Raw genomic sequence first — 23,303 nt, 5'->3', positions numbered from 1 at the left:
CGATATATTCCTTCCAATCTTCCCACTTCATCAGGGGTTCGCCAGGTTTCGGTAGGAACTGCACCGGTGCAATTGCATAGCCTGCCGGTGTGCTCATCCTCACCTCCCTGACCTCTGTCGCCTTGCTGGTGGGGCTCCCTGGGGCACTGTCCTGCACTTCTGTATGGGCGTCCTCCTGGGGACTCCTAGTTCTGGTCCCCTCTTCCTCCCTTTTGGTAGCCAGCTCTGTTCCTACCTTCCACGTAGTGATGTGAAGGTATTTTCAGTTATTGGTCTGCTGCAGGTTGCGGTGTTGCCTCTCCGGCCACTGCGCCGCTCCTCCGGTTGCTGTGGCACTGCCACGCTCCTCAGCCTGTCGTTCTCGGTGGCTCCGTCTTGCCCCCTCGTGCTCTCCACACTCCGGCCTGTTAGCGCCGCTCTGCGCCGTGTCCCAGTGGTCAGGGGGTTGCCTGTAGTGTAGCTGCCCACGTGGTGGGGGTCCGATTTTTTTTTTCTTACTTGGTGTCAAGTGGATCCCCTGCCTCGTCGCCACTGTAAAGTTGGTGCTTATAATAAACTGCACGATGCTGTGTTGGAGGAGTTAAGTACTTTATTTATCTAATTACAATATCTGCTGAGGAGCGCCGGCCGGCGCTTCCTAACGGTGTTTTCTCAGCGCGCAATCAGGCTGCGCGCGCAGCTTGCCGACATGGTCGTCGCACGTCACGCCTACGTGACGTGCAACTACTAGAATGCGTCCACTACAGTAATTTCTGATATTTAGCTTTTTCCATGGGCTTATGTGTTTGGTTTTATTTCAGGGGGAAAATGTCACTGTCACTGAGAACTGCAGTCATGCATTCTGTCTCCGGTTTGAAGACCTTGTTAGAGTTTCTTGTTGCTCAAGTGGGTGTAATTTCTGATATTTATCGGGTTCCCTAATCTTCATTAGTTGATTTTGCCCGCGAGACAGTGTCACTCATAGTCATTGAAATGTCACTCATAAATTCTCTGAAATTAGCAAAATGTCACACATAGCAATCTGAAACCTTGGCAGCTATGCTCCTGCGTCGTGTTTATTGAATCGTCGGGCTATCTCCAATGGGGAGTATTCCTTTTACCTTCATAAAACACACTCGTATTAACTCACAGCCACAGTACACCGACTGGTTTCAATGACATAACGCGTTTTGACCTTCTGCGAGATCCGTAGCAGCCTTCAGGCGCATGCGCGGTAGCGTAGTTTCTCTTTCTGTCATGGCGGCCTGCATAGGGCTGCCAATACTTGGGAGGAACTCATGTCCCCAGTCTGTACGGATTGCTTGTTTGAAATTCCGGGGATTAAGCGCAATCGCCGCTCGGGAGGAGCTGGTGACAAAGCCTGAGGAGACAGGTACGAGCGACGCGCAGCGACTCTGGAGATGATTACTCTATAGAATTGCCTTGTACTATAAAGGAGATGCCATGATCGTAGCTAGTTAGTACGTTATGAATTCATTGGTGGCCGCCAGTGAGACCCTGTTATAATTCTAAATCCTTCCATGAACACGGTGCATAGTTGCCAAGGTCTCAGTTTGCTTATGTGATATATTTCCAATTATTGGGGTTCCTTATGTGTGACATTTTATAGCTCTATGTGTGGCACTTAGACTGACATTTTATCATGAATTGAAAAAAGCAGTTATAACCATAAAATAAAATTAATATTGGGGAAACCCTCTCTTGTGCATTAAAATGGTTTAGACATTGCCTGAAAACAGTCCAAAAAGCAAACTGATCTTCTGTGAAAAGCAAGAACAGACTGAAGATTTCAGTCATTCAAGGACAGGATGACTTGCCAGCTATATCATGTGACATGGCTTGCCACTTTTTTTGGTGCATATTTATATAGCGCGAACTCGACCCGAAGGTATTGTAGCGCTTTACATGAGCACCGTATTTACATTACACATTCAGGCACGGAGAGATTAAGTGATTTGCCCAGAATCACAGGATGTGTACGTGACCCCGAGGCTCGAACCCTGGTTTCCAGCATCAAAGTCGGCAGTCTAGCCCCTCTATGCATGAGACTACAAACACATACAAACATAATTTCAAATATTGCAAACTGTTCTGTTTGGTTTGTAAAAATGTTGGTCTTGTAAACTTCACTTTTATTAGGAATACCACAATATTCTAGTAAACTGGTTTGCACTTTTAGCGTTGTCATGTCCAAAAACAAAACAAATAACGTGGCAAATAACATTGAATACGTTTTTAGACAGCTGAAGAAGGTACAGTGCACTTCATTATGTTTTACCTTTTTATGAAAAACATACGTTTACCAGACCAGAATCTTTCAATTATACACTGAGCACACTGGCAGATTATTTTGGAGTTTTACCAGCTGGTGGTTGTAGAAAACTACCAGACTGCTGCTGCTCGCACACAGGACTCGGGTCTAGTTTACATGCAGCTGCTATCAGGGAGGTGGCAATTTTAGCAGTGCTACTTTTTTTTTGTGCTGTCGCATAAGTAACTGGGTTGGAACAGGTTTAACAAAAGACTGTACCTGCCTGAGGCTTGGACTGGACCAGAGCTAGTATGTTTTATATTTTTTTTAAAGTGTTGATGGCACGCAAGAGTCCGTAACATTTAAGGTACAGGTTTACTAGAGGTCCAGACTAACTGGTCCGCACAGCCAACAGATCTTGGCCGTTGTGACGAGGAGAGAGACCCCAATCTTTAAATCAATTTAAACGTTTATTAACAATAATCAATATTAGGTGTGAGTCAATGATGAGAGTTTGGTATAGGTAAAAGGGTTTTATTAAATTTCTTTTCTAAAAGTTACTTCATTAGGTAGCTTTATAAAATCATTGACATCCGTAGGTCAGTATTAATTGTATATGCATAAATCAATTATAAGTGTGTTCCCTATAGGAAAGTAGTCCATGTTCTAAATAAATGAGCAAAGAGTCTGAATCGAACTCGAAAAGAGCTCTGGGCTGGAAAGGTGAGAGCCAGCATCAAAAATGTTGCTTGCATATGAATTTGCCTTGAAAAAACAAAAGACAAGAGGCGTTTGGCAAAACAGGAACAGTTGGTTTAATTAAACACTTCAGTCAGGAGCACAGTTACAGAAATATGTCTGAGAACTGTCTCAAAGTAAAATCAATCGGAACAAGTCTTTATACAGTTTTTAGGGGTCACAAAGTACTTCTGACGATCCTTTTTTGGTAAAAGAATGCAGGCCTTGTCTGTGGAGTCACAAATAAGGCCCCTGATAACAAATGCAGGTGGGCTTTGACCTTTCCTGGACACATTGGGGGCCAATGTGTAACGTGTTCAGGTGTCCTGCACACTGAAACCTCCTGATGCGGAAGCCGGGAGCGCGACCACATGGTCTTTTTAAAACTGCACTGAAACTGTTGTTTGCACTTGTATTTTGTATTTTCAAAACTCACCTACTTGCTGATCCCGGTCCCCGCGCAGTCGATTTGACGCTGCTGCGGGAGGAGACCGAGCAAACTTCACCCCCTGACGCCACTTGGCGAGCGCCGAGGCCACGCCCCCTTAGCGAGGTCACGCCCCTTTTCCATCGCGCATATATAGGCTCTGATTGCAAGCGCCGGTCCTGCACACTGAAACCTCCTGAGGCGGAAGCCGGGAGCGCGACCACATGGTCTTTTTAAAACTGCACTGAAACTGTTGTTTGCACTTGTATTTTGTATTTTTAAAACTCACCTACTTGCTGATCCCGGTCCCCGCGCAGTCGATTTGACGCTGCTGCGGGAGGAGACCGAGCAAACTTCACCCCCTGACGCCACTTGGCGAGCGCCGAGGCCACGCCCCTTTTTCATCGCGCATATATAGGCGCTGATTGCAAGCGCCGGTCCTGCACACTGAAACCTCCTGAGGCGGAAGCCGGGAGCGCGACCACATGGGCTTTTTAAAACTGCACTGAAACTGTTGTTTGCACTTGTATTTTGTATTTTTAAAACTCACCTACTTGCTGATCCCGGTCCCCGCGCAGTCGATTTGACGCTGCTGTGGGAGGAGACCGAGCAAACTTCACCCCCTGACGCCACTTGGCGAGCGCCGAGGCCACGCCCCTTAGCGAGACCACGCCCCCTTAGCGAGGCCACGCCCCTTTTTCATCGCGCATATACAGGCGCTGATTGCAAGCGCCGGTCCTGCACACTGAAACCTCCTGAGGCGGCAGCCGGGAGCGCGACCACATGGTCTTTTTAAAACTGCACTGAAACTGTTGTTTGCACTTGTATTTTGTATTTTCAAAACTCACCTACTTGCTGATCCCGGTCCCCGCGCAGTCGATTTGACGCTGCTGCGGGAGGAGACCGAGCAAACTTCACCCCCTGACGCCACTTGGCGAGCGCCGAGGCCACGCCCCCTTAGCGAGGCCACGCCCCTTTTTCATCGCGCATATATAGGCGCTGATTGCAAGCGCCGGTCCTGCACACTGAAACCTCCTAAGGCGGAAGCCGGGAGCGCGACCACATGGTCTTTTTAAAACTGCACTGAAACTGTTGTTTGCACTTGTATTTTGTATTTTTAAAACTCACCTACTTGCTGATCCCAGTCCCCGCGCAGTCGATTTGACGCTGCTGCGGGAGGAGACCGAGCAAACTTAACCCCCTGACGCCACTTGGCGAGCGCCGAGGCCACGCCCCCTTAACAAGGCCACGCCCCCTCCCCTTCCACACTACAAATCATGTGTTTCCACCGAACGCGCAGCGGGCGCGACGATTGCGCGACGATTGCGCGCCGAAGGCGCGCCTAAGGCAAGCCCGTCTGCGCCCGTCCGCGCCTGGCCGGGCCCAGGGGCCATGTCCCCTGGTCGTTCTGGGGGAACGAGAACGAGACGTATATACAGCTCAAACTGCTTACATCAGCTGCGCCCATCGATCTCACCTAAATGCGGCCTCCCTGGAGATCCCTCGTTGTTGCACGCGCTGCAAATCTGAGCTAATCACCACCAGTACTGCCAGATTTGAGGCAAAGGATTACTCCATGCTTCTGCTTAATTGCAGGTCTCTAGCGAAACACTGCTTAGAAATGTCCTTGCTTTTAGAGGAATATACACCGGATGTGATCTTTTTAACTTGGTTAAATCAAGATTCTCAGCCGGATTTGGCACAGGCCATTATTCCGGGATACCAGATAGCACGAGCGGATCGACCGCTGGGCAGAGGCGGCGGTCTTGCAATCATTTATAAGGAGAGTTATGTTTGCCGCAGCTTGACGCAGGAGATTGAAGACTGCGAAAGTTTTTCCTTTGCGATCGAGTTTACCCCTAATACCAGCTGCACTGGTATTCTTATTTATCGTCCTCCTGGAGCTATCGGACAATTTAACACCTCCCTTTTATCGGTTGCATCCCAATTGATATTGTCTCCCTCTAATTTCACTGTACTGGGAGATTTTAATATCCATTTTGACAATCTGTTGGACCCCACGGCACTAGAGATGATGTCAAGTCTAGCTGCCATCCAACTTGAGCAATTAGTTTCCTCCTCCACGCACGAAAAAGGTCATCTTTTGGATCCGATCTTTAGTAATAGTGACCGACTTAAAGTGGGCACTATTAGTAGCCTTCCATGGTCGGACCATTTCCTGATAGCCTTCACCTGGACCACCAGTAAACCTCCTCCTTCCTTTTTTATACCTCGAAAAACCCGAAACTGGTCCAAAATTTCCACAGACAATTGGACGAAGGCTCTTAGCACCACCAGACCGACACTCTCTCATGACCCGACGGCAAACAATAATAAATACAATGAGTGGATCACTGCCTCTCTTGACCTGGTTCTCCCTTTACACCTATCTGGGTCAAAGAGGCAGAGTAAATCAGCACCATGGTACACGGAAGAACTTAGGGACCAAAAGCGCTGTTGCAAGAGACTAGAGAGGAAATGGCGTATGACTTACAATCCTTCTGATAAAGCCACCTATAGGGAAGCCATTAGGAACTATAAATTGGCAATAAAAACCTCGCAAGCAGCCTACTACAATGATAAAATTACAACGGCCAAGTCTAAGCCGAAAGAAATATATCGCATAGTAAGCTCCCTGATAAAACTCCCCCTGCCCGCCGCAGATAATGGTAGCTCCCCTTCTAAATGCGACGAGTTGCTTGATTTCTTTTTTCAGAAGGTTAATAAAATGTATCTCTCCTTTTCTGATCCAGCCATTGATTCATCCCCACAATGCTCGGACTCAGCACTGGATACGGTAACCCCTTCTTATAATAAGCTGGAGTCCTTTCCATTGCTGAACTTGGAAACATTGGAGTCTCTGGGCTCGCTGGGGTTGGCTAGCAAAACCATTTTCCCTACTCTTCTGGAATTATTGAACTCTTCCATCTCGAGTGGGATGGTACCTGCGACATGGAAGCATGCAATGGTACGGGCCCTGTTAAAAAAACCTTCCCTCGACCCAGCCAATCTTAGCAACTACCGCCCGATCTCGCTGCTCCCATGGGCATCAAAGATCCTGGAGAAGTACGTCAATACCATTCTGACGAAGTTTCTCGAGGAAAACCACCTCCTCGATGCTTAACAGATGGGCTTTCGCCCAAAACATGGGACAGAGACCGCTCTATTGGCTGTGACTGAGGAAGCGAGACGGATCTTGGATCGGGGGGGATCAGTGGCAGTGCTCCTCCTCGATCTGAGCGCCGCGTTTGACACGGTACATCATAAAATTCTGATAAACCGTCTCGCTGACTTAGGAGTGTCTGGAGATGCCCTGGTCTGGTTCGAGTCTTTTCTATCAGACAGAACCTCTCAGGTCTTTGACGGCACATCCGTGTCATCTAGCAGGCCTTTGGGGTGTGGAGTCCTGCAGGGGTCATCCTTGAGCCCCACGCTCTTCATCCAATATGAGGCCGCTGGCTGAGATTGTTCGTCCGCATGGGATTAACATCATTTCCTATGCGGACGACACCCAGCTGGTGGTCTCCCTTGCGCAGAAGAGTGGCCTCCAATCACCGCCCAATCTAGCAGCGTGCCTGGAGGAAGTAAGGAGTTGGATGATGAGCTCATGTCTGAAGCTCAACGACGACAAGACCGAGCTCATGCTCCTGGGCCCGGCAGCCCCCTCTACTATGGAGCTGTTATGGCCCGCGAGCATGGGGGCGGCCCCAGCCCCCAGAGATAACATCAAAAGTCTGGGGGTATGGTTAGATAAGTCGTTGAGCTTCAATACACAGGCCACCAAGGTGTCGGCCACTTGTTTTGGTCTCCTTAGGGTGATTAAAAAAATTCTTCCCCTTCTTCCATTTGAGGCCAGACAAATAATCATACAGGGCCTTGTCCAATCTCGTCTGGATTTTAACAATGCCCTCTACCTCGGGGCACCAGACTATACCTTAAAAAAAAACTCCAGCGCATTCATAATTGTGCTGCCCGTGCGCTACTGAGAATCCCACGAAGAACTTCAATAAAAAATGGCTTACGAACTCTCCACTGGTTGCCTGTCAGGGACAGAGTGAAGTTCAAAGCTCTGTGCATTGCCCATCAGACCCTCTGGAAAACGGGCCCAGAAATCAACCGCTCCCTGATTTCCCCTTACTTGCCCAACAAGGTGCTTCGATCTTCGACTGCATCACTGGCCAAGATTCCTAGAATCTTTAGAGCCAGAGCAGGCGGACGTTCGTTCTCGTATAATGTGTCAAAATTGTGGAATACCCTCCCTTTGCAGTTGAGATGCAATTCCAGCTTAATTAGCTTTCGCAAACAGCTTAAAACTTTTTTATTTTAGCTACTACAACTCTCCTGTTCCTCTGAAGGTACCTCTGTGTAGTTACAGCGCCTGGAAGCCTCAGGGCAACTGTAGCGCTTTATAAATTTTATTTTCATTTCATTTCATCACTGCATGAACTGTGCGCGCTGTGTCATGCTCGGCTAAGTGTTTCTAAATTCGTGTGGCATCTGACTTTATGTTGTTTTGGGAATGCGTGCACCCCTCCAGCCATGTGTGCTTTATTGGGTCCAATCTCTCTGGACCATTGTTGTGTTGCTGTGCTTATCTTGGGAATGGACCAGAGTTTCCTGTAAGCACATTTGTCTGTTGGCTACTTGCCACCCCACCTGTGATGTGTCAATCCGTAACCTCAGGCTTATGTTGCAGAGCATGCCTGACCACGTATTTCTTAGTCTGGGTTGATGGAGAGTTCATGACGGGTGGGTTTGTTAATAGTGATGCGATTTTGCTTGTTTATGCAAGTGTATCATTATAAACATTGGCATCAATGCTATTAATATTAACAAGAAATGACCTTAAAACAGTCCGGACAGCTGAGTGGTCCTCTGTGAAAAGCAAGAACAGACTGAAGATATCCGTCATTCAAGGACAGGATCACTTGACAGCAAGATCATGTTTCATGACTTGTCATTCCCATCATGCCGCCTGTTCATGAGACTACAAACACACAAACATACCCTCAAATATTGCAAACTGTTCTGTTTGGTTTTGAAAAATGTTGGTCTTGTGAACATCACTATATTCTAGTAAACTGGTTTACACTTTTAGTGTTGTCATGTCCAAAAGCAAAACAAATAACGCAGCCAATAACACACTTTTTCAGACTGCTAAACAAGGTGCAGTGCACTTCATTATGTTATACCTTTTTATTAAAAACGTAAGTTTACAAGGCCAGAATCTATAAATTATATCCTGAGCACACACTGGCAGGTTACTGTGGAGTCTCTCTGGATGGAGGCTGTTGAAATGTACCAGACTGCTGCTGCTCGCTTGCAGTATTTGGGACTAGTTTCAATTCAGCTGCTACTAGGGAGGTGTCAAGTAGCAGTGCTACTGTTTTTTGGTGTCGCACAAGTATCTGTTGGAACTGGTCTGACAAAAGAATCTATAACCACCTGAGGCTTGGACCGGGCCAGAGCCATCCTGTTTGTTTTTTAAAACTTGATGAAGGCTTGTAAGAGTCAGTAAAATTCAAGGTACAGGTTAATTTACGGTCCAGACTAACTCCCGCTCACACAGGCTGACAGATCTAGGACGTTGTGGCAAGGAGAGCGACCCTAATCTTCAAATAATTTCAAACATTTATCAACAATAATCAATATTAGGTGTGAGTCAATGATGAGAGTTTGGTATAGTTAAAAGGGTTTTATTAAATCTCTTTTCTAAAAGTTTCTGTATTAGGCAGCTTATTAAATCATTGACGTCAATAGGTTGCTATCAATTTTATGAACATTAATCAATTATAAGCGTGTTCCATAATGGAAGTTAGTCCCTATTCTAAATAAATGAGTAAAGAGTCGGACTCGAGCCCATACAGAGTTCTGGGCTGGAAAGGTGAGAGAAATCATAACGCGTCTAGTACGTTTATTCAAAGCTAAAAAGAGAAATAAAGGCAACTTCTCCTGAAGAGAAATTCACATTTATCAAAAACACAGGGTCTGGGGTATCAGGAAATCTCAATCAGCACTTGCGGCCAAAGTCTGCAATAGGTGAGCCAGCACAACAAGTCCGCTAGGGAAAGGGGCAGTCAGTAGCTTCAGCAGCATGTAAGAGACATCTGCTCTAGTCTAGGATCACACACTTGTATAATAACACTATTTGTTAGTAAGTTGCAACAGTTCGGTCTCCCTTGTATTCTATCCTTCAATCAGCATCCACTTGGGAATAGGATCACATCTCCCTATATCTTCCATAGGACAATAACTTTGCTTACTTTGTTAACCAAATGTTGCAAATCGTATCAAACGCTATTCAGCTCTGCTTCTATGTGGAGCTTTCCCATGTATACTTATAATGAGATACCCTTCAAACTAAAGTAAACTATGCAGAAAAAGGCAACATTTATAAGAAAGTATAAACATTTTGTTTTGACATCACCTGGAAAGAAGTTCTATGTGAGTTCAAGAGATAGTATTGAAAAAAAACTACTGAGTCCCCTTGAGAAGTTGTACAGCTTCCAAATAAACTGAACTTTACACAACAATAGCACACTTGGTCTAATCAAATACATTTTTAGAAAATATGTGAATGTTATAAAATGTTATATTTAGTAAAAAGACGTCTTTAGGTGTCAAAAGTATAAGTTCTGGTTACAACATTCTTCAAGATCTCATCTTTAACAAGAGTGCTATGTTAGTTAGCAGGCACTTTTCAATATCGTTTTTTTCAAACAATTCAGGCCAGGTGCATGTAAGTTTGGTAGCGATGTACATTTTTCGATTTCTTAAGGATTTATTTTTCTAACATTTAATGCGGTTCAGCTTCTGCTCATTTTAATAAACCCCACATTAATCAATATTTTACTCTATTATCCCCTCACCCCTTCAAATTTTGTCAACCACTTTACATTTTTACACACATGAACTGGATTTTCAGAGATTGGTTTCCTACTTGGTTGAGTCTTTTTTTCTTTTTGTTTTCAAATATGTTTATTGTTTTGCCTTTTTATAATCTGATTTAGTCACTCTTTTAATTCTATTTTCATTTCTACATGTTTGCACAGGGCTGTCTGCTTTTTCTTTGGTTAATACAATATCTACAGCTGTTGAAAAATACAATCATTATTAATATGCAACCGGCAAAGATTAACACAGTCACAAAAATAGCCCTCAAGATTCTTCCCCCAGCAGTGGCAAACAAATTTGCGATTCTCGAAATTCCCTTTCTAAAGTTGTCTATGACACACACCATTTTCAAGGTTTCAAATCAGATATTCTTTAATTTTAATACTCTCGTCTGGAATATGAAAATGCTGAGTTTTCAGCATCCTCCAAGCTCCGCATATCTCTACAAGTAAGATATCTAATGTAAGGTGATTTTGCAAAATCATAGATCTAATTGCTACTAAATCTGTGTTTACTACCAGCGGGGCTCCAGATGTGCTAGTAGCCAATTTGCCTGATTTGTCTCCCTCCCTTTATAACAACTGTTGGTAGGATTTAAGGCCTGTTTTATCTAGCATATCCCAAAAGGAGTAAACCTCCCTGTGAGCTGCCAGTGAGTCTGCACATGCCCCTGTTGTGTACACCTCCAGTTTTTGCAAATCTGCTAACCTGTCTTGTCGGGTCTTTAAGTCCGGTATTAACATTCTACACACCCCACAGATGGTACTAATGCATTCCCCCGCACCATCGTTTTTAATGCCTCCCATTCAACCGCCTTGGTATCCATGGTCCCCCAATTATGAGTAGTATAATTGTCATTAAGTCCTCTCAGCATGTGATGTCTGCGAGTAAATCAGAGGGCATACACCATGTTTGACTCCCCTTCAACCTTCTACCCCAGTTCAACATCAGCAAGGTCGGGGAATTATCAGACACAAAACTGGTCATATGTGTGATTGTTTTTTTCATTTTACGGAGTTTTATATAGCGCAAACTTGACTCGAAGTTATTCGGTATCAGAGCGCCTTACATAGCACCAGTTGCATTACATGAGGACACATTCATTTTTGTTAGGCACAGGGAGATTAAGTGATTTGTCCAGAATCACCGGATGTTCAGCGTCCTTGCCGAGACTCGAACCCCGTTCCCAAGATTCGAGGTCGACCGCCCTAGCCGTTAGGCCAATTCCTCTTTATCTGGGAGTGCTCCTTTCTGTAATTTCTTTTAACTCCTGCCAGATGTCTGTCACTGACAACAACATTGACAATGCAATCTCTTCTTCCAGTTCATTTCTGTAAGAACTGTTAAATGCACAAGTCATAAGTGGCGATTTCCGTTGAGGGGAGTTACCAGGGTTCACACCCACTTTGTCATGACCTAAATTATGGCTGTGGCACATGCCAACCTGATGGTTTCAACCAGAAACCGCCTAGTATTATGTACATTTTCACATGTTCGATAGGTTTGTGCCCTCACTATCATATGGGTTTGTAGGGTAATCCCAAATTCCGCATTGAGCGTGGTAGGTACAAGGAGTGGAGAACCCAAATTCCGCATTGAGCGTGGTAGGTACAAGGAGTGGAGAACTATGTTGTAGTGGTCTAGTGCGATGTGATAATCGGACCGCAGTCATTTCACTTTTCTCATCGCGCTTGAATCAGCCTGCCTAACCTGCCCATCTCTATCGACTGTAGACCTGACAAGCAATAAATAAGGGACAACCTGCCTTGAGAAAGCCCTGGCCTGCTGGCCTTTTGGGTGAAACGCGTGTCGGCTGTTCTCTACTTTTCATTATTTATTTTTTTCAAATATAGAAAAAAGATAACTACAACAGAGTACTCCACTCCTTGTACCTACCACACTCAATAGGGAATCTGGGATTTCCCTACAAATCCATATGAAAGTGAGGGACATGTGAACATTTACAAATCATAAGTGCACAGTATTGTGCAAATTTGTCAGCTTAAAGGTTACAAACAGTGATGTATCCACTGCCCCTTCTGTGAGCTGCATATTTAACCACTGCCACTTCTGCAGGTAACTGAATTGCATCAAGTAATTCCTGTACATAAGCTCCGTTCCTAATTGGGGTTCCTGAAGAGGTCCTGAAACCTCTCTAGGACCACAATTGTGCAAAGTCATTGATAACACCAAAGCCATATTAACTGTCTGTATATAAGAGTCACTTTATAACAGTCCAGTGCCTAGCAAGCTCTAGTAAGGGCAATTAATTCAGCAACTTGTGCTGAGATGACATGTTGAAGCTGGAAAGCTTCAACTATTTCCTTGATTGTGCAGACTGCAAAAGCTGCTCTCAGGATGCCTTCTTTGTTTCTCACAGAAATTGCAAAAGGAGATATCCCGTAAACCCAGCTAAGACCAGTGTAAATGTGGTAACAAGCATCAATGCCTCAACAAGTAATATTTTAATGACACTTACTAGAATATAAAATAAATAAAAAGAGTGAGGCCAGAAAGGTAAACAACACCAGAGTTGGATATTGCGGTCTGTATAAGAACTTTTAGTAAAGGTATTAATTTCAGACAGCAATATTCCATTTCATTATATGCAAGTGTAATCCAAAATATAAGTGCATACAATGTGCTTGTGGCGATGTTAACAGCGCAAAGTGAGACACGTGATATGTTGAAGAAAAACTGCGAGACGGCGCAGTTTTAAAATTGGTACATAACATAAACACTGATTACAATGTATTGGAAACTCATTAGGAGTCAAGGAAGCCATAATTGCACTTAGTTTTGTCGACGGCGTTTTGATCTGTGTTGTTTCAGGTCATTAACAGGACAGAAATACACACATTGATTAACCATAGCTGAAGTGTAGACTGGACACACACCAGGTGAGCAGGGTTTCACATGGGGGATCAGTTTGCTCAGCCACCTGTGAATGGGGAGTCCAGTAGAGTTACAATGGCTGCACCAAGCAGAGGGGAGTCCGGCGGGGTGTGCAAAAGCTGCAACTACAGAGAGGACTCCAGCAATTTTGAAAGCATGCATGTTCCTAATAAATCAGAGGATGATTCTGGATTGTCCAGGAATCAAGGTAAAATTATGATGTCCAAAATATGGATTGTTATGTGCTGCATGACGCGTGGGGAATCCATCAACCTCAAATTGTTTTACATGTATGTATCACAAGCCTCACTTCAGGGATGTGTGTGCGTACATGAATCAGAAGCCTCACATCTGGGAATAAGTGCTGCCGGGCAGGCTGACTCTTTACCTAGAGTAATGCTACTACGCTGGGAGTAGCGTTCCTCTAGGCAGGGCGTCTTTTTGAGGCTTCTGATTCAGGTACACTCACTCATCCCCAATGTGATTCCCGAAGAACGCATTGTCTCAGTTCATTCATCATCCAATTGTACCCTGACATTTTTCTGGTAAGGTATGCTATTTGTAATATCTACATCGTATTTCTTAGCCACTTCTGTCAATTTCTTATGTATGACTTCAGCATGTCTAGTAATTTCCTTACACATGTATATCGGTTCTTTCTCTTGATACTGGTTTAATTGTTGAGGTTCCAGACATCCTCAAACTATTTCCTCTTACTCCACCTTTAATCTAGTCACGTTTATTGGTCTCTCTCCTTTTGCTGTGCAACTACTACCTGTCCTTCTGCCTCCATACCTACTGCAATCTCCTCCATCCACTGGAGCAAAACCTCTTTCTCTTGCAGATTCACCTAATCCTGCTTCCTTAGAAAGGTCAGAATAATTTTCCTCCCTTCTCGTACTGTGAGAAATGTTTGTGTGTTTTGGGAAGTTGAAATAAATTCCACTTCTGGGGTTTCAGCCATAGCTTTAGAGACTACTGTAACAAGTGCAGCAGGTACATAAATGTCAACTGGCTGTGTGGTGGCAATTCCACTCACTGATGCAGGCACTCTATAATGATTTGTGCAGTCATACCAATAGTTATTCCAGTTTCTGGGTCTTAATGGTGTAATACTCATCATTACAGTATGAACTGTAGGCTGTTTTGTCAAAGGCAAAAGACTTATAAAGGTAGCTAACTGTTGAATGGGAGGGGGCACTAACTGTTGAATGGGTGCGGGTGGGGCAATGCCCACTGTCTGTGATCCTTCAGTAACGGGCACCAGAGCTACATACGGTGGTGGAAATGCAGCCTACAAGTCATCTAGAATGTAATCCCCTAAATCACTTTCAGAATCTAATATTTTTATTATCCTCCTCATCCTCTTTCCTCGATTTCTGGATTTTCTCAGGCTTTTTAACTGTAATGGCTGAATACAGCCTAGACCCATTGACTACAGCTTTTCTCCATCTCTGCTGTTGCTCCTCCCGTCTAGCATCTGCATAATTACGAACTGCCTTTTTAGTCCTGTTCTAATACCTCTCTTTCTCTAGTACGTGCAGTCTTTTCCCAAATATTTAAAACCTCATACTGGGCAGGTCTAGCTGGAGGTTTCTTTTCATAAAGCTAGTCCCTCAATCTTTCAGTTATTCTCAATTCAAAGGTCCCAGGTTGTGGAAAACACAATGGACCTTCATCTTCAGTGATCTTGCCCCATTGACGAAGCCACAAACGTGTGTAATCTCACAGTTGCTGTCATGATGTATGCAGGTGTACCCTCAGGAGATTTCTCTTCCCAAATTTCATACAGGAATTCTCACATCTCACATCTCCTTTCACAAAATTCTTAAGTCTTTAAACGCTTAATTTTCAAATTATTTTCAACAAACTCTGTAATGGCAATTCAAATGTGTAATTGTTTTGATTCTTTTCAGCACAAATCAGATTATTTTATACAATCCTGTCAAAGTTAGCAACTCTGAAGACCCCTTAACCAATCTCAATATGTAAATCTTACCACAATCCAGCCTATCACAGCACAATAGCACGCCAACCAACAAATCCCAGCGTGGTGCAATATGACTTATGATGTCACTCCTTGCAGTGGCTCACCCGCCTTTACAATTTTCCTTACCACAATACAACTAAGCCAGTATAAAACAACAAAACATCTGTTGTCTGCTTCTAAAATAAAGCATATTTCATCAGTCAGAATTGTAAGGCATTAACATGCTCCGATTTTGCATTCGAAAGATTCTACTCTCTCACTAATGAAGTCTCCACCAGCGGGAAATCATCTTAATTACTGTAGCTTCACCTCTGCAGTTAGGTTCTACCACATTAATCAAATTTAGTACAACCACAACAATGTTAAATCTCTAACTCAGTTGTGTACATGACGGTACCCCTTGACCTACACCAGAATTCTCTAACCGACAATCCAAGCACAACTGTTGTTACTCTTTCCCGGAATCTTAGGCTACTACAGGGCAATACTCTTTTAAACTTTTCACTATAAGCACAAGTGCATCATAAGTACATCCACACAACTCAATACTCATGACGAATAACTCTATTAATACTCACACCTCCAATATAGCATCTGCCTTGAAAAATTTAACCTGGTCAGTCTTCGGTTCTGGGACTTGGGCTCTGCACATGGGCAAGTGGGGCATCTATCTAACTTGTGATTTCATAGTTTTTCCTCTCAATGTAAACCATAACTCTGCTACCAGAAACTGAGAGTGTCACATGGTCAGAAAGATTTAAGGTACAGGTTTACTTGAGGTCCATATTAACTCTTGCTGGCATAGGCCAACTTATCTTGGCCGTTGTGGCGAGGGGAGAGACCCTAGTCTTCAAATCAATTCAAACATTTATCAACAATAAACAATATTAGGTGGGAGTCAGTGATGAGAGTATAGTTTAAAGTTTTAAAAAAAAATCTTTTCTGAAAGTTTCTTTTTTAGGCGGCTTTATTAAATCATTGACATCAATAGGTTAGTATCAATTGTAGAAGCTTAAATTAACTATAAGCATGTTCCATAAAGGAAAGTATTCCCTATTCTAAATAAATGAGGAAAGAGTCCGATTCAAACTTGTAAAGACCTCTGGGCTGGAAAGGTGTGAGTAATCATAAAGCTTCTAGTAAGTCTATTCAAAACTAAAAAGAGAAATAAAGGCAGCTTCTCCTGAAAAAAAAATGCATGTAAATCAGAAGTAGAGGGTCTGGAGTATCAGGTAATCTCCATCAGCTCTGCGGACCAAAGCATGCAATAGGTGAGCCACTAGACGAGTTCGTTAGGGAAAGAGTTGGTCTGTAGCTTCAGCCGCATCTTATCAGCCACATCTTATCTAGTCTAGGATCACACATTTATATAATAACACTATTTGTTAGTAATTTGCAACAGTTCGGTCTCCCTTGTATTCTCTCCTTCAATCAGCATCCAGGCCTCACTTGGGAATGGGATCACACCTCCCGATATCTTCCACAGGACAGTAACTTTGCTTACTTCGTTAACCAAATTTTGCAAATAATATCAAACACTGTTCAACTCTGCTTCTATGTGGAGGTTTCCCATGTATACTTCTAATAAGATATCCTTCAAATTAAAGTACACTGTGCAGAAAAAGGCAACATTTATAAGAAAGTACAAACATTTTGAGTTAAAATTGTCGTGTATTTCTATAGGTTCTGAATCGATCCCCCTATTCCTGACCATATTCTGGTTAACCTACCTAGCTAGTTAACTAACAGTCAGCCCATGAGGCAAGAAATCCCCCATGATGCAGATACCGTTATCTGACGCAGTCACACTACGGCACAGGAACGTGTTATCTGATTAGGTCATAACGCTTGAGATCTAATTAGACAAGCGACATTCCTCCAGCCCCTGATAAGGCATACGACGTTCTCATAACAAATCAAACCTATGACAACCTGGATAATCCGTGCGGCCATTGTTTTGATTTCACAGAGAACTTTAGTAAAGAATGTGCTAACGAGCAAGTCGTATGACATCTTTATTGACGTACCTATGTCCATCCTTACGTCAATCCCGGCACCTTTAAGGTATAAATATTGCCGACCTTGCCCTATGCAAACACACGCGTGGTGACAAGACGGAGCAGCCATACTTGCAGAAGCAGACCCCGCAGGCAACAGCCCCGCCTTCCTGACGCGCTGAGAGACGCGCTGCTATCTCAAGCCGAGAGACCCAGCACCGGCGCTTCTGGGCAGCCCTCGCAGGCAGCCTGGAATATCGAGAGCAGAGAAAGAGATACCATTCCTCATTCATCCTAAATTCCAGGTACAGAACTGAATCACCCCTCCTAGAGAATTCTTTAGTTATTCACTTGGCAAAAACAAACTTAACTTAAACTGTAACTTTCTATTCCCGCTCACGCATTAGACTTAGGTCAGGTACACGGGGTAGGCGTATTTAGAAACACCAGTTGAGTACGTTTAGTCAAATGTATATGTGTATGTAAATATATTTTAATCATTTTAAACATCATATGGCTCAGAAACCATATCAATGTTTTTACAGTATTATTTTATACTATTGCTTTTAATGTATGCACTTTACTTAACTATAAGTATTGCAATAATATCGATCCATTTCTCTTGTACGAGAAAAGAGACTGATCAATAAATAACATCTTTTATTGAACACGCCCGTCTCTTCCTTTTCTCTACATTCTGATGAGACTAAGAATGCACGTACTGACTGAGTAAAATAATTGCCTTGTGCTCACACGACTCTTGAGATTGACTCTTGATTAGGGGAGAGCAAAGTTGTCATGTTCTATGGTTGTCAGAAACTAAATCCCTTCTTGTCTAATCAGGGGAGTTAATCCTTCCTTGAACATTCGAGAAAGTTTCTAGCGAACTCTGAGCTTAGCTGGCAAACCCAAAAATTAAGTCTAGTATCGACAGTAATAGACCTAGTTAACGTCTGGTCTAGGCCTTTACTGCTGTAGGTACTATTCCAATGCGCAGAGCCTATTGGGAAAATAGGAGCTACACTACATGGCGCCCAACGCGTTTGGAAAGGGCGATAAAACTAACGTAAGACATTTAGAGTAACTCAGTCGTGCTTTCTCACTCAGACCCCTTTTCCCAAATACTCCAAAGACGTCTGGAGTGGGTGAAAGGTTATTGTATCCTCCAAAACCTCGCAGGAGGGAACTCCTAGGTATGGTTCTTGGTCTAGTCAACGTTGAAGGATAAAACAGTTCCAGAATATTGTGCATCTAATCTCTGTTTCCATAAAGAAACCTGATCTGCAAATAAACATAATACCATCCTGTCAGCATAATGGACAGCGATGAAGAACGAGAGGTTACTAGATTAGCTACTGAAATAGCAGATGCTGATGCTACCATGCAAGCAGCAGACGCGGATATAATACTCATTCCGGTTGCCAAAAGGAGATCTATAACCTTAAAACTTATAGAAAATGGACTGACACCTAGAGGTGGCACAGTCATATTCGTAATCGAGGCACACGAATATCGGCAGACAGAGGTATACTATACATGGATACATTTTCCAGCAGCTAATACTATAACAAAGTACTTCCACTATTACAAAGTAGAGGAACCTCCTAATGAGTACACTCCTTTCGAGGAGGTGGAAGTACCACTCAAATTCCAAGAGCATTTGCTCTTATTTGATGGCGCCCTAAAACATAATAATCACATTACAAGGCTCGGTCCTTTAGGAAGACCAGGAGCAACGTGGCCGGTCTTAGCCGGATACACACCATATCCAGACATCGAAAGAATGCCTGCAGCAGAGCTGTTAATACAGCTAAAACAACTACTAAAAATTCACAGACAATTAGTTCAGTATGTAATGCGGACTTCAACAATTCAGCCAGCGATTAAACTTCCACAGCTGACCCCTCACCAGGGGAACACAAATAAAATTACACCACAGAACATCCAATCCTGCCTAGGTAAAGTTCCAGCTAAACGGGAACAGATACCATTCTGGTTGGCACAGAAAATTACCCAAATAGAGGCGGTGTTTCCTGACACCACCCCGCTGGAAAAACACAGGATTCTGACTATATGTCTCCCAATGGGAATCGCACCACACATTGAGGACTGTGACACTTGGGGTACAGTCTTTGCTTCCATCTACACAAAAACGCACGGTGTTCCATCCATTTCGGTAATACCAGATGTGCTAAAACAAATTCAAGATGAATACGGTCCAGAACCTGCTTTAACTCTTGGTATGAAATTACTAAAAGACTTCAAGCAGGTCTCGGCTATATTACTAGCCAACATAAAGGGTGAAGCAGCAAACGTGGCGATCCGCCAGAGGTTAAAAGAGACAGATATAGCAGACCAACCAGCTGAAATTGCCAGAATCATAGAAAAATCCTATGAAGAACTAGGCAGAGATAGTCTAGGTGGAATACCAGTAAAACCGCAACTGACTACAAGTCCAGAAAAAATGTTTTTTAATAATAATAATAATTCACCAAAAAAGAACTGGGATGGGAACAAACAATCCAATCCAAAAGAAAAGAAATTCCAGTCCAGAGGAAGGTCTCCTAGGCGAAGAGAGAAATCTCCAAACCCGAGACAAAGGTCACCTCAGAGTGAACCCTCTGGGAATAGATATAACCTTAGAAATAGGGATAATATTAAAAAATCTGATAGATATCAAGACATTGATACACGTCCCTCTCAATCTTTTCAGAATTCCTCGCAGAAATCGGAAAGAAGAGGACGATCAGAAGAGCACGCCAAGTCCAAAGACAAGGAACCTGCTCAACTGAAAAAGAAATCACAATTTCCAAAAAAGAAGGTAGCCAGTATCAAAGTAGTTAACAATGCCGAGAATACTGAGGACACAACTGAAAAACGGAGAATGGGCTCAGACAATGCTAGACAGCGCAGCAGAGGTGAGCATAGCTCGCAAAGTCCTTATGGATCATCTGGAGACAGTGGACACGAATGAATACCTTCAAGTGGAAACTGCAGATACCAGAGTTAGCAAGCCCCACAAAATATACGAGATAACATTACGTATAGAGGGAGATAAGACTAGGAAAATAAGGGGACTATTTTGGGATAACCTCTCAAAGGGTTATGACATACTTCTAGCTGAAAAAGACTGGCCACCAGAGTTTGTCAGGGAGTGCCCTCATGGCGAAGAAGTAATTATGCCTGCCTTCTCGAATCAAATCCCGATTCATAAAAAATACACACTTGCTAGAAAGTGGGCAGTGGCCTTAGCACCTGCTATATATAAAAATCATGTAGGATGGGATGAGGATTCTCCTCCTCACAAAATCCAGTTAAAATCACAACCAACTGCACAAAGGCAGTACCCAATTAAGCAAGAAGCTAAAAAACAAGTAAATGAAATACTAGATCAGCTAGAATACCAGGGGGTGATTGAAACTTGCACCTCACAAATGAACAACCCTTTGTTTCCGGTCTCCAAACCAGACAATTCATATCGTCTAGTTTTGGATTACCGACACCTTAACACATGTTGCAAAACTTTTGCAGTGCAAAACTCACACAGTGCTGCACTAATGAATAACATAGTGCGCAAAAAATACAAAACAACCTTGGACATCTCCAACGGATTCTTTTGTCAAAACATAGCACCAGAGAGCAGATATTTAACAGCTTTCTCAGTAAATGGCACTCAAAAACAATTCTGTCGGTTAGCCCAGGGGTACAAGAATAGCCCGGGGGTATTCTCAGCGAGAGTAACAGAATTACTACAACAATATGATGATGAAGCATTATCTTATGTCGATGACATTTACTTAACAGATGATGACTTAGAAACTCACTTGAAAAGAGTGAACACCATAATACTTGGTTTCGCTGCAGAGGGTTACAAATTCAACTTCAAAAAATCCAGAATTGCCCATCTGAAAATCCAGTACGGAGGATATGAATGATCAAGTATTGCATGGTTGACAGTCTTTTAAGAACTAGAAGAATTAAAAAATCTAAAATATGAAAAGACGTATCCTCTGCCAATCGACATTCTGCCTCTACGACATTACGCCTGTGTAATCTATACAGACGGACATGCTCAACAATCCGTTTGGGGAGAACATGCATACAACCCCACATGTGAGATCACAAAAGAAGTGTGGCGCGGAGGTAAACTAAGACCTCTATTAACAAAATCACACTCAGTAGAAACAAATTCAGAAATGCAAACTGAAATAATAGCTTTGAAAATGGCGCTAGATAATGCGGATCGCGAATTCCCGACACTTATAGTGTCAGATTCATATTTCTGCGTCAAAGCATATAACAAGGATTTGCAGACATGGATTCAGAACGGTTACAAAGATGACACAGATGCACCAATAAAGCAGAGACTTCTCTGGGAACAAGTAGCTCTTTTAAAGAAAGAACTACCAAAGACTCACGTGACTCACTCACTGAGTCATCAACGTGATGGCGTTCACGTTGTGGGGAATTCATTGGCTGAAACAGCCGCAGCGGCAGCCACTAAATCGGCTCCCGTAGATCGAAAAAAGCGTACATTAAAATACATTGACGGTGAAACATTGCTGGCGGTGAAAACGTCATCAAAAGGCGACTGCTCAGCGTTACTGATCAACTATCCACTCAATTATACATACATAATCGATGCAAACTCCGTCCCTTTTGCTCGAATCCCTGGAGTGGGGGATAGAGTGATTCCAAACATGGACAGGAGACACTTGTTAATCGCAGACGCACACATGGGCGAGGGTCACAGACACCTTAAATTAAAAGATTCTCTGGAAGAATTACAATCACGGTACTGGTGGCCAGGCATGAGCCTGCACTACACCATGTTTGTAAAAAACTGCCCAAACTGCAACAGAGATCGCAGAGGGGAGAGAAGCAGTTTAATACCTCGTCGAATCACGGCAGATAACATCACCACTAAAAAGAATGGCTTGCGATTAACATATACAGGCTAGTTCCCACTTATAATGTAGATCCACAGCACTCGGCTGACGTCCGGACTGTTATACAAGATTTGCGAGTCTAAATGGCATATACGCTAAGAGCATGCTACGTTCGACCATTTTTTTCTTTTTCTCAGGCAATCCAGCCTGGGGGGGGAAAGAATGGCCAAATGAGCACAGCCCAGCGGGAATCTTCTCACTTCCTTCCTGAGGGTATGGGATGGTGTAAAGAAAAAACCAAGACAGAAAGCAATCTATAATAGAAAGGATATTAGGTTCGGGAGCTGGGTGGGTCAAACATCTAATAAGTGTCCAACGTAGTCTAAATAACTTGCCAAGAAATTCTCTGAAGGGATTCAGTCCGTACGAATTAATATTCGGAACTAGGATGTTGATCTCTGACCTTGATAGTCAGACTTCAGTGGTAATAGAAAAAAGCTTTGATGTCAAAGACCGTTTGGCTATTTTGCAGGACTTAAACAAAACAAGAAAAGACCTGAGCAACATACAGTTGAAACAACAGCCAACAACCACTGAAGAATCACCACATGTCCCAGCAAGACCTGTCTGGATTCCAAAAGTCGGGGATCTAGTCAGGGAGAAGATCGCGGTAAAGAAGGAATTTGGGCCTTCTTACAGAAAAGCAGTTCCTGTCTTGTCTGTCAACGGGACAAGATCAGTTGTACTACCGCCACTTGCTGGAAAAAAGGAGAACCGAGTTGTATCAATCGACCTGGTAAAACCACAACATGTGGCCAATAACAAACAGTAGGCCAAGTGGACTCCCAATAAGTAGCAGAACACCAAGGTTTGCTACCAGTACAGAGGTCCTAACAAAGAGGCTCATCACTTTCGAAACGCCTACAGAAGAACAACAAGGACTATGCAACAATGCAATAGAACTTAGACCTCTGAAAACCCAAATAAAGACATTTAGCAGAGACACACCAATCTATACTGAAGTACCAAGTGAAAATGCAAAAAACAAAAATCCTGAACCAATTGGAACAATTGACAGAACTGCATCCGGTTACTTCATCAACTTCAATGATTCCTCTGAAGGCTTCAGCGAACAAAAGACACAGCCATCATCAAAATCCTTTAAAGACAAAGCGAAGGAACTTTTGAAACAACTAAAAGAAACATATCTGATTTCTCCATG

At 43.3% G+C, this 23,303-nt stretch overlaps 1 protein-coding gene across 1 annotated transcript in view; it reads left to right on the top strand.

The window, feature by feature from the left end:
- The first annotated feature begins 1,214 nt into the window (after positions 1-1,214).
- The window catches only part of MTPAP (mitochondrial poly(A) polymerase), a 141,711-nt gene continuing 119,622 nt past the window's right edge, over positions 1,215-23,303 (top strand). The window contains exon 1 of the mRNA XM_078663387.1: positions 1,215-1,372. Coding sequence (XP_078519513.1) covers positions 1,237-1,372 — 136 coding nt within the window. The 5' untranslated portion in view covers positions 1,215-1,236. The remainder of the gene's footprint in view (positions 1,373-23,303) is intronic.

This window comes from Lissotriton helveticus, chromosome 10, assembly GCF_964261635.1.
Source record: "Lissotriton helveticus chromosome 10, aLisHel1.1, whole genome shotgun sequence".
Taxonomy (NCBI): domain Eukaryota; kingdom Metazoa; phylum Chordata; class Amphibia; order Caudata; family Salamandridae; genus Lissotriton; species Lissotriton helveticus.
This window is presented reverse-complemented; position numbering and strand designations above follow the sequence as displayed.